Below are 16,999 nucleotides of genomic sequence, written 5' to 3'. Positions count from 1 at the left end.
TTTAACATTTTTTTTCTTTTTTTAATACTTCCTAACAACCAAACATAGTATAAACTTTTCTAACAAACCAAACATAACACAAACTCATAAGAAGCCACACTGTTCTTTTAATAGACTTTCAATGGTGGAACCTTATTTTTTGTTTGGTTCACTAGAAAGGGAGTACTCATTTTTCTAGTTTGGTTTGCTCTTAAAGATGACAAAGTGAAAAAGCCAAGAGAAAGTCTTTGATAGGCACACAGAGACACAGAAGGCCTTAGTTGGATGAGGATCCTCCACTTAGCCCATACTTCGAGATTGTAATGTTTATGATGTGGAAAGTGGGCTGGGCTTGTTTTGAACTTGAGTTGAAGCTTTCATTAAGATGGGCCAAAACCCAAATTTTCATGTCGGGCTTGGGTTGGGTTTTGGTATCTGAACAATGGGCTTGATTTTGCCAAACAGAAACCAATCATTCTGTGTGATGATAAAAAAACAGGCATACAAACCACCTCTAGGTGGAGTGAAGCTCAATTGGCGTACAAATCACATACGTAAGGACCATTGAAATGACCCAAATCATGAGTCTCCCACATGTTTTGTTGCAATAAATCAATGAAAATTGGATAACAAGCATCCCAAAGTGCTTAATTTTGTTAAAACCAAGTGCTTTCCCTTTGGGTAATCATCTTAATTTGAAAATTTTGAGTATTGGGTTCACTTTTGGTGAAGACAAACCCATATGCTAACCTCCACCTAAAACTCCAAACCACTGAATTTGGACCCTTTATCTTTATACCGTCTTTTTGAATTTACTTAAAAGCAAGGTTTTAGGTTGATGGATTGATGTGTTGTGAGTTTTTAACTAACAAAGACGAAACAACCCATATGACCATGAACATGATTGAAACACGAATCTCTGTCACGACCTAAAACCATATAAAGATCACCATATTTATGTCAATAAAATTATTACTAAAAACTTGAATTCGACCCTTTAATTAATCACCACCATAAAGTTAAAAGATGGTTAGATGTATGTCAATAAAATTGTTACTTTACCATTGAGCAATAGTTCAAAAGGATCGATGTATTCCTTCTTGTTGATTTTTGTGCAACGATTCCTGATGAAAAATTAAAGAAAAACGAAAATAAAAACACACAAATTTAACGTGGTTTAGTAGATTGTTTACGTACACGAGAACAAAGAAGAAGACTTTCACTATACTCAAATTAGGGTTACATGAAAGGGTATTTATATTAACCTTTCGTTCCACTCCGCTCAGGTATTTGTTCATTTTTCTTCATATGTTTTTCATTCAATATGAGTCACATATTACAACACTTGTCGTACAATAGGAGGGAGACTAGTAGTTGGTGGCTAAAGGACAAAATTTTGAGAAGATTTTTTTGGTTCTTTGTTGTGTTTGAGGTTCACACAAAGTAGGGAGACTATTAGTTATTGGTGGTTTCTCTAGCCCGAGAGTGAGACCGTTAGTTGTTTTGTTTGATTTATAAAAAGCCATTTCATCCCATTAAAGTAATACCCTCTTTAAGGTTTTCAAACATTGCCACGTGACCAGCCCTATCCACAAGCTGTGATAGTGTGATTGCTAGTCATTGTAACCACTCTTTATTTTTTGTGGACAATAGATTAAAGAACAAAGGAAATGGAAATCATAGAATGAGATATTAGGAGTGATTTTGAAAAATGTTTCTAATTTTTTTAATATTTAAAAATTTTTATTTTTCAAATATCAAAAAGACTACGAATATTTATAAAAATCACTGTCAAATGTATTTAAAATTTTTATAAAATTTATCGGGTATTATAACCACTCTGATTAATCAAGTGCTAGTTAAATTTCGGGTATTTAATTAATTTACAAAGCATATTATAAAAGCAATAAGACACAATTAGACATGCATGCACATAGATACGTGAACATGAAAAATAACATTTTTAGAAAGGGTAATAATAAAATTTTACCCTGAACCAAGAAAATTCAACCTTATGACAAAAAGGTTTTCAAAATTTTGAATTCCCTTCTTTTATCTGCTCCATCACTTCTACTATGAACATGGTGATAAACCAAACAAATGATTTAAGACAAAAAATAGCCGTGTGCTGCTACCAGCACTGGTCGGTCTCCCAAGTCCGGCGAGAAAAGCCCGAAAAAGAGGAACCGCCGGTTCTCATGGCGGTGGCCATCACCGGCCGGCGCCGCCTGAAAAGATCCTGGTCATAATTTGCTCGCTTATCAGGGTCCGACAAGGTGGAGTAGGCTGCATGTATCTTCATAAACTCGTTAGCTGAAGTCTCCTTCTGGTTCATCGCTACAACATCCGGATGGCACACTCTCGCCAGCCTCCGGTACGCCGCCTTTATCTCGTTCCCGGAGGCGCTCACCGGAATCCCAAGAACCTCATAAAGCGATGAAGACGAAGCCATGAATCGCCCCACAAAAATTATCAGTAGTATGATCAGTTCAGCTACCGGAGCTGAATGTAGAGGTGGACAAAATCTTATGAAGAACCAAGAAATGGGCAATGGGTGGATGAAATCACAGAGAATGGGGAAGTGAAGGTGGGTGCTTGAGGCCATGGCTATATATAGGGAGAGAGAAAAAACCAGGGGATAATGAAACTAGCAAGGGATTCCAAATGCTTATCCATTGGATGCTGTACTCTGCTGAGTCACCACACAACTCATGACTTCATGTGGATAGGCTCTTACACTTCTGGCCATGGACCCACCTCCCCAACTTTGAGAATCTCTCTGAATGATCATCCATGGTTCCATGGATTTCTATGAAGTTAATTCACTGGTCACCATTGACATATCTACTGCAGCTGTGTCATTCGAAAAGGTTGGATAAGAAGACAAAAGAAAGCAGCTATGTGTAAAGCAGAAAATGACATTGATGGTGGTGACAATACCAATGATTCTCCTCAAGAAAACATTCAAAATTAGATACATTCAATATTTTGAATTTTGTAATTAACCCAATGTTATATACAAATTTCCTCTAAATATAAAATTTATTTTATTTTATTAATCTATATAAACAAAAAAAAGTATATTTTAAAAAAGAATTATAAAATGTATAATATTTATTTATGTATAAATTATATTTATTTCAACGGCTTAAAATAAGTAAGAAAGATTTTCGATATTCATTTAATTTTTATCTTTTTGGTGGTGGGATTGGGATGAGGTTGACAACTCTTGATATTTTCTTACGTCATCTCTTCCGTATGAAAGTGTAATAAAATTGATTTAATTTTAATAACAAAAGTACTCAAAAAATAATAAATATATAGGATAAATAGAACAACATGATATGATTGAGAAAGAGAAAAGGAAACCAATTTAATGTGGGAAAAACAAATTGGAGTTAAAAACATGATCCTTTAGTGGTGACACCTGCATAAATTTTTTTTAATGCCTGTTTTAATTATTTATTTATTTTTATTTTTATTTTTATTTTTAACTTTTGGGACTTTTAGTTATAGAAGTTAAGACCATGGTGGGACATACCAAATCAATAGAGATCTCATTGTGTAAATGGGAATTTTTTTTTTCTTTTATAGAATATTTATCTGATATGACTAGGATCCACATCAACTATTGTAAAAACCTGTCAGTCTTATCTGCAAATGGAGGGATACAAAAACAGATTTTATTTCAAATATGGGTGCACTTTTTTCTTGATTTCTTATGTGGATAAAACATTGAAATAATACTTTTTTTTTTACAAGAATTTCTTGTTTTTTTGACAAGGAATTCAGACTAAAAACATGACATTTTAGAATAGGGCAGCCAAGTGTAATGTTTTATGCCATAAAAAGCTTGGAATATCATAATTGACATTTCAAATGAGATGATCAAAGTCTAATCTTATAATTCTCGATATAACAAATTCTTTAAAAATAATGTTTTTTAAATTAGAGAGCATGTTTGACTTTTTTTTTTTAATAGAAAATAGTTTTCTTCTAATGAATTAATTTTGTGAATAAAATTGAGATGTTTTCAAATTTTGTACAATGTCCTGACAAATAATTGAAAAGATGGAGAGTAGTTTGAAGAAAATTGTTTTCCATATTTTGAGTTTTGAAATATAATTTTGTTTTTGAAAATAATTAAAAACTGTTTTTTAAAATCATTTTTAAAGAATGAAAAACATTGCCAAACACAGATAATTAGGCCAGAGTACTTTTCAAATAGAACAAGTTTTATGGGGAAAAATCCAACTTAATTTGGGAAGCTATTTTGAGCCCAAAAGCCAAAAAACTCGGCCCAATTCAAACCCAAAGGCAGAAGTAGAACCAAGCTCGAAGAATTTGGGCCCAGGGCTACTCTTGGGCTTGGGCTTTAATATAATTTCTATGCGATAATTTTCAGTAACCTCTGGTTTTTCATACGTTACTTCTCCAGAAGAACCTGAAAATTTCAAAAATTGGGTGCGAACCGGCCGGAAAATTGAAAATTTCCCGCTGAGTATCGTCCGGAATTTCCGATTTTCGGTTTGTTACGGTTCGAATCAGAGATGGGTGGCAAGAAGAGGAGGAGAGTGGAGCGGCCGTCGATACATCCCCGAAACAAGTACTCCGTAAACCCGCCCGATTTCGCCCTCTTGGCTTCCCTCTACCCATCCTTCAAGCCCTTCGTTTTCTTGAACCGCGCCGGTCGACCCACAATCGATTGGACCGATTTTAACGCCACCCGAGAGCTGACCCGAGTGCTTCTCCTCCACGACCATGGCCTAAATTGGTAATTTCCCTCAGCTTGTTAAGGTTTTAGGGTAGTAGGGTTTTGATTTGTTTTCCTCATTTCTAGGGTTTTTTAAATCTTGTTTTTCAATCATAAATTTTCGTAAAGTTATAATTCTTAACCTGTTTGGTTTCTGAGAAAACTGAGGAAGGGAAATGAAAAGTTTTGGATGTTGGGGTTTTATGTTAGTACTAGGTTCACTTACTCAATGCTGAAAGATCTGATTTTAGGGTTATAATTTGTTTTTCCTAATTTTCACATATAGTACCATAAATTATCAAATGGCTAATTGTTTAGAGTGTGTGTTCCATCATTAGAAAACTTTTGCAGGAAACTTTCAAATCGATCTCTTAGTTGTTTGTTTCAATCGATAATGGTGGTTTCCTGAAAAAAAAAACAAGGACTTTTTTGAGGTTTCAGTTATCTTGATGGTTTTTCCAATTTAATGATAATGGGAAATTTAATGTCTCCTCAGTTCAATACTGAAGTAAGGCATTTATATGCACTTGGTATTAGTCTTTTTGATGGGTGAAATATTCCCTGAAAGTCTTGTCCAATGAAACAAACAGAGTGAAGAACGCATTACCACTAGTGTTTACTTGATAAGGTAAAGTATCTAAAATTCTTGAGAGGGCATGCCTTATTTAGTGTGTCTTGTCTTCTGATGGGCTTCCCTTACATTAAATGTTCTTTCATTTTATTTAATTTTTTTAAACGTTTATATTGAAAATATCATAGGGTTGACAATTTCAGTTTGAAATTTAGAATATTTGGCTTTGAAAAGATGTGTAATCTCATTAAGAGGAGGGCATGATTTTTCAGTTTTGTGATATGAAGATTAGGTCTTTATTATTCGCCAAGCTTTTTGTCATAGAAATTTCCAAAGTTCACGCTTATGTGTTAATGGGATATGTGTTTGTGGTTGATTTAGTGAAAATATGAGTTGTGCAGGTGGATTCCTGATGGGCAGCTTTGCCCTACAGTTCCAAACAGATCAAACTATATCCATTGGATTGAAGATCTTCTGTCTTCTGACATTATTCCTAAGACAAGCAGTGATGGAAATAATGTGAGGGGTTTTGACATTGGAACTGGAGCCAATTGCATTTACCCACTTCTTGGTGCATCTCTTTTGGGATGGAGCTTTGTTGGGACAGGTAGCACTTTTAGTTTCGGTCTTAGTTCTCATATCCACAGGTCTTACCAATTTGTTCATTTCTTGCATAAAAATTAGGTATTCAATGTTGCAATCTTGGTTGCAGATGTGACAGATGTAGCGCTGGAGTGGGCAGAGAAGAATGTTAAAAGTAATCCGCATATTTCAGAATTAATTGAAATTAGAAAGGTTGAAAGTGATGGCAGCACCCCTTCTGGGGAGGGGTTGCATATTGGTGAGTCATTCGTTGTTGAAGGTGAAAAAGATTTAAGTGGAATTAATGCGGGGGACACACAGCCTTTGCCCTCATGTTCACTTGATGCAGATTTGGGTTCAAATAAAAGTTATCATGGGCCTCCTGTGCTCCTTGGTGTCCTGAAGGATGGTGAGAATCTTGACTTCTGTATGTGTAATCCTCCATTTTTTGAGACCATGGAGGAAGCAGGACTTAACCCAAAAACTTCATGTGGTGGGACCCCAGAGGAGATGGTTTGCCCTGGAGGAGAGCAGGCTTTTATAACCCGTATCATTGACGATAGTGTGATTTTGAAGCAATCTTTTCGGTATGATCCTTTTCCACACATGTTTCTGTGTAATGTTGAAGTAATCTTTTCTATCTTATCCTTCCTGCACATGTTTTAGTGTAATGTTGACGCAATCTTTCCTATCCTTTCTACACCATGTTTTCACTATATCTCACATTTCAATGTTCGATTCCATGAAATTTGCCCTTATGTATTACAAATTGGTTGTAGGTGGTACACTTCGATGGTTGGGAAGAAATCAAACCTGAAGATCCTTGTATCAAAGCTTCGGAATGTTGGAGTGACCATAGTTAAGACAACTGAATTTGTCCAAGGCCAAACATGTCGTTGGGGGATTGCTTGGTCTTTTGTGCCTTCTGCCAGGAAGATGATATTGCCTCATGTAGCCAAGAAGAACAATCAGGCTTTCATGCTTGAGGTTTGAATATCATTTTCTCTTAGATTCACCAATCAGGTCACATTTTTTTAACATCTCATTTTTTACGATTTCAAGATCTGCATCTAGGTGGATGTTTTATGTTGGGACTATTGGTAAGATAAATCACCAGTCCACCACAGGCTTCTATTGCATCATTTTATATCTTCACACCCTTCATTTGTTATGCTTGGTCCTACCAATATGAAATTTCTCACTCTAACCTCTGCTTCTGAAGGGTCTTCAACGCCAATTTAGTGCCATAAATGTGCTACAATCAGTTGAGTCCTTTTTCTGCACTATCGGTGCATCCTGTAAATCCAATGCTTCCTCGTTTACAGTTGATGTAAGATATTTTCACTGTCAATAGATTACAGTTTTGTCATATTGTTGTGTGCTTAATGGAGTACAATCTCATTTTAACAGGTTGCTATATCAAATGATCACTGTAATGCAATCCTGAAGACTGAAGTGCAAGGTTACAATGAACTCAACAATTACCAGTATATGCAAGAGATTTGCGATGGTTCAAGTTTGCCCCCTTTGTTTGAAGAACTATGCTTCCGCATTTCGGTATACCTCCTTGTTGGTTTGAATACAATGCCTTCTATTGTTAGAAACCTAAAACTTACATTTATTGTATCATCTGTTCCCCTTTTTGTTCTTTAGGTTTTTCAGCAAATTCCTGGGACACTTTTGGTGAGAGGATCATTAAAAGATAGAGAAAGCCCAGGCTCAGGTTCTGATCTGCCTATTTACCATTTCCTACTTAAACTGTATATTCTTTACCATTCTAGACAAATAAAGAATTTTTGATAACTGGTTCGATAAAAAGCTATTGTAACAGACAGCTCTATAGTGTTAGTGTGTGTGTTTTCTTCTTAGTTTTCAACTCCGAATGTTAACTCTAGAAATATGCCTTTAAACCTAATTCTATATTCTCAATGACTATATCTTGTTTGGTTGGGGTTTAATGAAAATCATTATCAACAAGAATCCCTAGAACATTGAGAAATTTGTTATGTTATAATACCTATTTAAAATGCTATATTCGTAAATATGGCAAAGATCCTGTATTTACTGCCAGAACCAACATTATTAAAATCTTGTATTTGCATCTATTCGTACTATTCCTCAGAGCAATTTTATTAAGTTGTGGACTATTTTTGATGCAGGAGTTTTTTGGTCAATATTCCAACAACTAGAGGAAGTACTAAAAAATAAGTTTTGTAGAGAAAAGGCTTCTTAGATTTGTCGTACTCTTATCTGGGAACACAAGTCTGAAGCTTGCGAGCTTGCTCAATTTCTCTTTCCCTTGATAGTTTATGCTAGGAGGGTGACTCTTCTATCCATATTTCATCAGTCAAGAGCAACAGCTGCTAAGGAAGATTGCACCATCAATATGGGATATTATTGCCAGCCTAGCTTTGTTATGCCATTCCAAGCTCGCCTCTACAAAAGATCAGCAGATGTTCCAGCTCATTGGGTGGATTCTAAAATCGGATTTTCTCAGACCACATTTCAGTTTCCTATTTTGGAATTGTGGCTTGGTCTATCATGGTCTCCGATAGGGCCTTAGTCAATTTAGATTGTCGATTTGGGGCAGTACAAGCTTTAAGATAGGGATGAAATGTACCAGCCAATGAAAATGTGATGCATCATGGCCCCAACAAGGCGTGGAGGGTTGCCAATACAAGCTTTATTATATAGTGGGTCCAATTTTGAGTCCTATATGTGCCTGAGGATACAGGAACTGTGTTTTCTCAAAACTTTGCAATCACATGGTGGGGTTGCATATCATCTGTGTTTCATGTATTCACAGGTGTTATGGTCCATTAATAACATGTGGCTATCATGAAATGGACTTGATTGAATTCAGTTTTACTAAGTTGGAATGTGAAAACTCTATTGGCGATATCTTGCTGATTTTTTTTTAAAAATTTTTTGGACAAAAGGTAATCTGTTTCCCTTTCTTTCTGCTCCTCTTTTCAGCTTGATTTTGGAATGAACTCTGAAACTTAGGCCTCAAAGAACATATGCCTTAGTTAATATGATAATATAGATAGAAAGCATGGTGCCTTCTCCTAGCTGGCAGCATACTTGATTCATAGCCCTGTGGACTAACAAAATTTTATGGATCATTTAGCAGAACTAATCTCATTTATATCAATAAGTTTGGAATTCACAGGTATTTTGATTGCCTCAGATTTCATGCCTGCTGTTGGGCATTGCCCTTGAAGTTTGGAGAATAGGAGCCTTCTCTTGCTCTTCCATCCGGTACTGTATACATTTATTCCCAAAATATATCATCTGCTGCTTCTCTCATGTACTGATCTCTTCTATTTTTTTTTTTAATTTGTAACATGCAGACAATTGATATTGTTTACTGCTCTTCCAATCTCCACTGAGCAGTGAAATTTGTAACAGTAATGGAACCCATGAAAAGCGTTGAAATTGAGAAAAGAACGCAGAGATTAACACAAGATTTATTCAAAACAAACGTGCTCTCACCCTTTAATACATATGATGAATCTCTATACATCCTATCTTGCAAGCGAACAAATTTGTGCAACAGCAAACAAATTCACAGAACAACTGCTGAAAACAGAAAGGAAGGAAACTGCTTTCTACAGGGGAGATTCTAGAAAATGAACAAGAAGAAGACAAACACAGCACTGCAATATCTTCAGGCCTTCCCTTCTATTCTTGCATATGTCAACCCAACACATGCATCAACGAAATCCTCATCAATAAAATCTGTTGAGAAGATCTGCAGCCGATCAGCACAACCTTGAGAGACACATTTAGCTATGAAAAGCCTAGCATATCCATGGATCCGCCTTGTCACAGGTTTGACACACAAGACTGGGTTATCTGCCTGTGGAGTAACTGTATTTTCGACCCTGTAAAAGAATTTCCTGGATGTAACAGGCGCTTGCTCGCTCAAATGCTTTATGTTGCTATCAAATTTTGTGGATGGTAAATCTGTGTCGATCCAGTTATCTTTCAGGTGCCCTGCATTCCATAATGGCCCTCCTGCCTTCGGTTGAGGTGACTTACTTGGCTTCCATACACAGATAATTCTCTTTGGCAACAGTTCTGCAATTGTCTTTCCGAACACATGATCATCCTGGTGGATTAGAAACTCGCCAAGCTGATCCTCCAAGTACTTCTCGAATTCAGGTGGGTCTTGGTGTCCAAACTCAGTGCGGATCTCCAGGATAATAATCTCTGACTGGGTCTCAGCCAAGAACTTCTTGATGTCTTTGATGACACTATCAATACTATATGTCACAAGGATTCCATGGCAGACCCGGCGATCCTCCTGGACCCGGATGTCAAGAACTCTGGTGCCTCTCACAAGCTGATGATAGATGGACAAGGATTGGCATTGAGCAAAGGGCCGGCTGACGAGTGGGATTCCAATCTTGTTGGTTGCAGAATCATGGGTCCCTGGCCATACAATCTTGTTAATGTGAACTTTCTCAGGGCCAAGGCCAGACATCCAATTCTTCCGATCAGGGGGATGGTAGTCTGAACCAGGGAACACATCACCACAGGTTTGATTGAGCTCACAGAGAGTTTTCTTCTGAGTGGAGAGTGCCTTCCGTCGTGCCAACTGCTTAGAAGCCTGAGAACCCATTGTTGGAATCAGAGAAGAAGAGGAAGAATTGAGAAGAAGGGGAAGAAGAATTGAGAAGAAGGGGAAGAAGAATTGAGAAGGAGAAGAAGTATTCTCAATTCTTCCTCTTTTTTCTTCTTGTTCTTGTTTCTGGAGTGGGCTTTGCAGAGAACATATATTGCTTTTAATATATGGCATTGTAATGGAGGTTAGACTTTTTTGGATTGTTGGAAAACTGTTGAAAAATTGTTACCCCTTCTCTTTATTTTCTTCTCAATTATCTTCAATTAATTAGTTTTTAGATTGGATTTCCTTGTTTGTCTTCTATCTGGTGGGCCGCCTGGGTAGAATTATTGGTGGAGAGTTATAATCGATTGTTCTCTTTGGCAGGTCCACTTGTGTGGCTGTCCAAAGCTGTCTGGGTAGTTGGGTTTTTGTTTTTTTGGTTTCTCTGTTTTTTTTTTCTTTTCCTTCCCAGATATTTGTACAGAGAGGTATGCCAAGGCCACCAGGCTTAAAAGAGGCTTTTCAAACCTCCATGGACCCAAGAAGAAGCTGCCACCTGCTATTACCTGGTGTCACCCTCTGGATGTGGCCTAGGCATCATAATGACCTTTTAATGGTGGCTCAACCACCAAGGTGGGTCCAATCTCCTAATCATGCCCATAATTTAAGGAAATTTCCATTATTATTGGCCTTCAGGCCATACTTGATAAAATGTGGGTGAGGCTAATTAAAGTCTTGGGAAGATTTTCCTTTGCCGTGGATGGGTAAAATTTAACCTTGTGTGAAATTTTTTTGTTTGTCATTGCGGCAAAAACCTCTCAACTTTTAGTTGGTAGGACACATAGAATTTGGTGACTTTGATAGCACATGTGCTGGGGTGCTAAAGAGCCTTTGTTCTCAAAATTCTCGATTTGATCACGTTTGAAAAATCAAACACCATAATATTTCTCTTAACAGTGAGTATGTTTGGAAGAATACGGTTGAATCTAAATTTTTTTGAACAAAAATATACACGATTAGTTGTGTATGAACGATGTCAATAGGTTACTTTTAGTTGAATAGAAAAAGTCATTCAGCTAAAAGTCAACTTATCCAAAAAACAAATACCACCGAAGTATTTGATTAAGTTAACAAGTAAGATATTCTGGTGGGGTTCATAATTGTTTACAAAATAAAATATTAAAAAATTATTAAATTTAAGATGAGCCAATAAGAAAATTAACCAAAAAAATGTATTAATTTAGAAATTGTGAAAGTCAAAATTTGTATAAAAAAATTAAAATTAAGTGCTAAAATTATTTGTAAATATTAAAAAATGGAGTGAAATTAAGATAAACATTTCATGAAAATTTTAAAAAAGAAAAAATGAAGACATGAGAGAAAAGAAAGATGAATATAATATTATGGATCAAACCTTCAAATGATTACAAACTCCAATTCTACAGCATGCATTATGGATAATAACAATGTCCTGCTCTGTGGTTGAAAAGAGGAACCAACCTAAAGAAGATAAGAACCCATGATATAATATGAGTAAATGAGCTGGAAGGCCACATGAACAGTACAGGCTGCTGTAATTAGGTCACATTCCCAATCAGAAAACATGACAAGTGTGAAACCGAACAAAGAGCTTGAATCCCAATTTTTCCTGGTCCACCTTAAAGCAATTTTTCCCCCTTTTTTTCTTGGCAATTCACATTAAGAATAGATAAAAGGCTAAGCATACACTAAAATGTATTACATGTAGGAATTTGCACCCTATAAAAATCATTACAGAGATTGAAGCAATGACATTCCACCGTTTTGTTGAAACTGTAATTTGCAGCAACAAGGGAAAGATCAAGGCATGACAGCTCAGAGAATTGTGAAGTCATATGAGTAGAAATCATTATACAAAGAAAAAGAATGGTAAAAATCATGAGAAGTTCAGACAGGCAGCAGCCCCACATAGGGAAAATAGAGACAAATAATCATGCTTCTCATTCATATTATCAATAACATATCAAAGTAATGGCTATGGACAAGTTTATCATAGCCAAACCCAACCTCAATCCTGGTTGGAGTTGTTCATAACCTCATATCGACAAATTATACATACAGATAATACTATTAACTGTGCATGAGAATGGTTTGTGTTAGGTTGTTCGAGGCCTCAATACAAGGCCAGCCGGACTCAAGTTCTGTTAGAATTTTTCAATCCGAGCCCAACTCTGTCTAGAAACTTCAGCTCCATCTTGGTCATTGGTTAAGTTAGGCTTGGGTTAGATTGTGTTGAGCCTGCCAAAGCTGTAGCTTTACATGTTATATGCATCACCCTGTTAGAAGACGCTGTAAATTCTTGTACTACAAATAAATGCCCCATAATTTGAAAAAATGATGAACCAATTTAACAGTTTTATTGGAGAAACAGAGCGGAACAACAATGACTTGAGGAAGAAAAATATCCTCCATAGTCATCTATCAAATATGTGGCTTAAAAACATCCTCCATTTTCATCGTGAAGATCTGGTTCTACAGAATATACACGATGATAAAAAAGGGAAAGAAAAATGTTACAAGCTGCTGAAATTGAATAGAGACATTATTCTTTCAGGCTTCCCTTGATATAACCTGGCAAGGAGAAAAAATGACAAATCTTTACCTTTGAGCGATAAATAATGAAGCATCTTCTTCCATCTGGCCAGCTAACTGTTCCAAAACTGAGTATATTTGTTCTTTCAGAGGGTGTGAACTATCTGATACACTAAAACTATGCACCTTATTTTCAATTTCAAGCCAACTAATGGCTCGCTCTTTCTTGACCTGTCTCTCATTCATAAGCTTTCTAACCTTCTGTACTGACTCCCACCTCCCAAGTACAGCATATATACTTGAAAGTAATACATAGGCTGCAGAGGATTGAGGTTCCAACTCAATAAGGCGTTCAGCTGCTTTTCTTCCCAACTCTATATTTCCATGAATCCTACAAACACCTAGTAAGGCATTCCAAACACGATCATCAGGCTTATAAGGCATCTTCTCAAGCTGGTCCATTACCTCCTCAAAACATCCAGCTCGACCCAACAGATCAATTAAGCATGCATAATGTTCCTGGCTGGGAACAATGCCATAATCACAAGACATGGACTCAAAGAAATTAAGCCCTTGCTGCACAAGGCCTGAATGACTGCATGCATTAAGAATGACGACAAAGGTAATTTTATCTGGCTTTGCTCCTGATCTTACCATGTCATCAAGCATCTGTATTGCCTCTTCTCCACAACCATGCTGTGCCAAAGCAGATATAATTGTGTTCCACAATACAACATCTAGCTTATTACCCATAAGATCAAAAACCTTCCTTCCAATTCCCAAGCTTCCACATTTTGAGTACATGTCGATGAGTGCGCTAACAACTATGGTATTAGGTTGGAAATTAATTCGTAACAAATAGGCATGAATTTGTTTACCATGCTTAAGTGAAGCTATACTAGCACAAGCACAAAGGCAACTACTGAACGTGAATTGATCAGGTCTAACATGAAACAGCATCATCTTTGTGAACAATTCAAGGGCCTTGTGCCCCATACCATTTCTGGCATACCCAGAAATCAAAGCAGTCCATGAGACCGGACTCTTCTCAGGCATCTCAACAAATAATTCATTAGCTGATTTCATATCACCCCATTTGGCATATCCTGAAACCATGGTAGTCCATGCAAGAACGTCTCTAGCAGACATCTCATCAAACAACTTCCTCGCATCACCCATCAACCCGCATTTCACATAAGCATCGAGAACTGAGCTTGAAAGCACAACATTAGACAAAAACCCAGCTACCAGAATCTGCCCATGAACCTGCCTAGTAAGCCCCACTTCCTTCAACTTTACACAAACAGTCAAAACGCCAGCGAAACTAAACCCGTTACACTGAATACCCAACTGCCGAAACTCACTGTAAAACCTCAATGCTTCATCCCAATAACCACACTGAGCATGGGCGATTACCATAGTATTCCATGACACAACATCCTTCTCAGGCATTTTGTCAAACAACTTCCTAGCTGGCTTTATCATTCCCAATTTAGCATACCCAGAAAGCATATTGTTCCAAGAATACAGATTTCTAGCAGACATTTTATCAAACACTTTACGAGCTTCAATCTCTTTGCCACATTTCGCATACATATTAATTAAATGATTAGATAAAAATGTACCGGGCCTCTTCAGACCCGTAAGCTTCAAATGGAGGTGAACCCTTTTGCCTTCTCTGAGAGCCCTGGAATCCGCGCAGTGTTGCAAGAGGGACGCAAGTGTTCGAGAATCGAGGCGCAGGCCTCGCCGTGCGAGGTTTTCCAGAGACGAAACGGCTTCGTTTAGCTTGTTTTTCTTGCAGAGCTTGACGATGGCTTCTACGAGACAGGGACGGCGTCTGGGCTTCCTGAGATTTGTACGGAACGATGAGAAATTGAGATTTGGAGAGGAGAGAGAGGGCATTGCAGAAGCGAACCATGGGGTTTTGTGTCTTCATCTATGATGGTTCGTCGGCAACGTGAACAATGACGGTGGAGTCAGCAGCGGCGGTCATCGCCGGCGGTGATGAATGGCGGCGCGGGCCTGCCTATGGTTTAATGGCTGTGACCGAATTTGGGTGCACCGTACTCCCTTGTAAAGCCTAACTTGATAGCCAATAAAATTGTGCCACGACAGCATATAAGCGATTTAAATCTTAACCGCTGTACAATAACAATATTTAGGAAAAATTTACAGCGAAGGAGCTTAAGAAAGGAGAAAAAAAAAATGTGTTTGAAAAAATTTGCAAATCACTTTTAAAAAATAGAAAAATCATCTTAATGGGTTCTAAAAAAACAATTAATAAGACATTGTCTCAAAAATTCAGAAAAACTTTTAATTAAAAGTTAATAAACGATATTAATAAGGTTAAATCTAAAATTTGTTGATAACAAAATAAATTCGGATTTAACATGAGAAGAAAATCATTTTGAATTAATCAAGAAAAAGCAGTGTAGCTTAATGCTATTGAAGTTAAAGCTAAAATTAATGATTAAACAATCAATTGGTCATTGGGAGATTGATTGATCAATCGATTAATTGGTTCACCTTGATTGATTATTAAAATAATTTAATTTTGGCGGTCTCTAGCGAATGACCTATTAACTAAGCAAGTGGCTGATATATCAATTAAGAGGTTGAGCAAGTTGAGTCTCAATAGCCACATATAATGTAATTAATATTTAACAACTAGTTAGGTCGTTGATCGATCTATTGACTGGTTCATAGACAATATGTTCCTAATAGCTATATTGTATAAAAATCTCATATAAAATACCCTTGAACCTCATTTATAAATAGATTACCTCTAGCATATCATTACATTGATCAAACCTTGAGTCTTTAATAAACTTTGAATGCAATTACTCTTTAACTTGTAAATCTCATTTATTTCTTTTTGAGATCAACTATTGTTACTATTTTACTTATAAGTGTCAAGCTAGTTCTTATGTTCTTTTGATTCCAAGTTCATTATAATATATATATGTGAGAGTGATTTTAAGTGTTAAAAGAATAATTGTATGGTTGTTGTTAGAAAAATTAGGCTAATCCAATCTATGGTAATCACCTTAGAAGGGGGGTGAAGAGGGTGATGGTCTCTTTTTGCAGATTTAAACTATGCGAAAGTAAGAGACAATTTAAATGCAAGTATATAATAACCAATATAACGATAATTGCATATAAATTAAAGAGTAGCGAAGAGAGAATGCAAACACAAGAGTTTATAGTGGTTCGGCGCAATCCGGCCTGCATCCACTCTCCTCTAGCTTCAATCCCAAGCTTGAGGTTCCACTAATTCAAGGCTTCCAAACCAAGCCTTTAAGCAATACAATTGGATTATGATTCCAATTCACCCTCTTGGACTTTTGGCTCCAAGTACCATTTACATTTCTCAAGAGATACCACATTCTTGAGAAACTTCATCTCAAAGGTTTACAAATCAATGATCTCACAAAAATCCTAGTACAAGAACTTTAATCTCAAATGATATAAGAAAACTAGGATTGAAAGGTGCACTAAGGATATGCAAGTTTTAGAACAATGGTGCACTCAAAAACACTCTTCCAAGGCTCAAATAATATCAAGAAAAGTTTGGGAAGGTTAAACTCATAAAATAATGAAGATTGAAGCTTTTTTATAGAAGAGAAAAACCAAACTAGCCGTTTGAGGGTTCGACATGTCGAGCTAAGGGTCAACCGGTTGACTAGCCGTTAGCATTTAATGATTGGTAGGTGACCATTGAACTTCGATCGGACCTCAATCGGTTGAGGTTCAACCTTGACCGGTTGAATAATCGTTTTGTAAGAAAGATAAAGTTTTTTGCACCCTCGACCGGTTGAGCTGGGGGTTTACTCGGGCCTTGACCAGTTGAGCTGTGGGTCGACCCGGACATCGACCAGTTGAGCTGGGGGTTGACTCGGACCTCGATCGATTGAGCTTGCAGTCGACT

At 36.9% G+C, this 16,999-nt stretch overlaps 4 protein-coding genes across 6 annotated transcripts; 1 reads left to right on the top strand and 3 right to left on the bottom strand.

Moving 5' to 3' along the window:
* Positions 1-1,886: 1,886 nt before the first annotated feature.
* LOC117911418 (chaperone protein dnaJ 11, chloroplastic-like) lies at positions 1,887-2,584 on the bottom strand. The gene has a single exon (XM_034825785.1). The coding sequence runs from the start codon at positions 2,582-2,584 to the stop codon at positions 2,111-2,113; it is 474 nt and encodes a 157-aa protein (XP_034681676.1). The 3' UTR covers positions 1,887-2,110.
* Positions 2,585-4,409: 1,825 nt separating this feature from the next.
* Positions 4,410-8,786, top strand: LOC117911072 (RNA N6-adenosine-methyltransferase mettl16). Of its 3 annotated transcripts, XM_034825249.1 has the most exons (9): positions 4,410-4,753; positions 5,705-5,910; positions 6,016-6,294; positions 6,391-6,472; positions 6,665-6,872; positions 7,108-7,215; positions 7,296-7,442; positions 7,539-7,608; positions 8,045-8,786. In XM_034825249.1, exons 1-9 carry the CDS (start codon positions 4,530-4,532, stop codon positions 8,116-8,118), a joined length of 1,398 nt encoding a protein of 465 aa, XP_034681140.1. In that variant the 5' UTR covers positions 4,410-4,529; the 3' UTR covers positions 8,119-8,786. The 3 variants fall into 3 exon arrangements, with proteins under 3 accessions (XP_034681140.1, XP_034681139.1, XP_034681138.1); XM_034825248.1 differs by having other exon boundaries at positions 6,016-6,472; positions 7,108-7,149; XM_034825247.1 differs by having other exon boundaries at positions 6,016-6,472.
* A 537-nt stretch (positions 8,787-9,323) lies between these two features.
* Positions 9,324-10,602, bottom strand: LOC117911073 (PI-PLC X-box domain-containing protein DDB_G0293730-like). Its single transcript, XM_034825250.1, has one exon. The coding sequence runs from the start codon at positions 10,510-10,512 to the stop codon at positions 9,556-9,558; it is 957 nt and encodes a 318-aa protein (XP_034681141.1). The 5' UTR covers positions 10,513-10,602; the 3' UTR covers positions 9,324-9,555.
* A 2,259-nt stretch (positions 10,603-12,861) lies between these two features.
* LOC117910113 (pentatricopeptide repeat-containing protein At2g21090) lies at positions 12,862-15,122 on the bottom strand. Its single transcript, XM_034824176.1, has one exon. It carries the CDS (start codon positions 14,971-14,973, stop codon positions 13,135-13,137), a length of 1,839 nt encoding a protein of 612 aa, XP_034680067.1. The 5' UTR covers positions 14,974-15,122; the 3' UTR covers positions 12,862-13,134.
* Between the last annotated feature and the right edge of the window lie 1,877 nt (positions 15,123-16,999).

This window comes from Vitis riparia, chromosome 3 (genome assembly GCF_004353265.1).
Source record: "Vitis riparia cultivar Riparia Gloire de Montpellier isolate 1030 chromosome 3, EGFV_Vit.rip_1.0, whole genome shotgun sequence".
Classification (NCBI taxonomy): domain Eukaryota; kingdom Viridiplantae; phylum Streptophyta; class Magnoliopsida; order Vitales; family Vitaceae; genus Vitis; species Vitis riparia.
Note: the sequence above shows the minus strand (reverse complement) of the source record. Positions and strands in the feature narration are given on the sequence as shown.

What these genes read in the sequence shown, in the direction of transcription:
- LOC117911072 (XM_034825247.1), top strand. Translation starts at nt 4,530, where the DNA reads ATGGGTGGCAAGAAGAGGAGGAGAGTGGAGCGGCCGTCGATACATCCC. An exon ending in ATTTTGAAGCAATCTTTTCG is followed by an intron (nt 6,473 to 6,664) that starts GTATGATCCTTT and finishes AATTGGTTGTAG; the next exon opens with GTGGTACACTTCGATGGTTG. An exon ending in CTTCCTCGTTTACAGTTGAT is followed by an intron (nt 7,216 to 7,295) that starts GTAAGATATTTT and finishes TCATTTTAACAG; the next exon opens with GTTGCTATATCAAATGATCA.
- LOC117910113 (XM_034824176.1), bottom strand. Translation starts at nt 14,973, where the DNA reads ATGCCCTCTCTCTCCTCTCCAAATCTCAATTTCTCATCGTTCCGTACA.
- LOC117911418 (XM_034825785.1), bottom strand. Translation starts at nt 2,584, where the DNA reads ATGGCCTCAAGCACCCACCTTCACTTCCCCATTCTCTGTGATTTCATC.
- LOC117911073 (XM_034825250.1), bottom strand. Translation starts at nt 10,512, where the DNA reads ATGGGTTCTCAGGCTTCTAAGCAGTTGGCACGACGGAAGGCACTCTCC.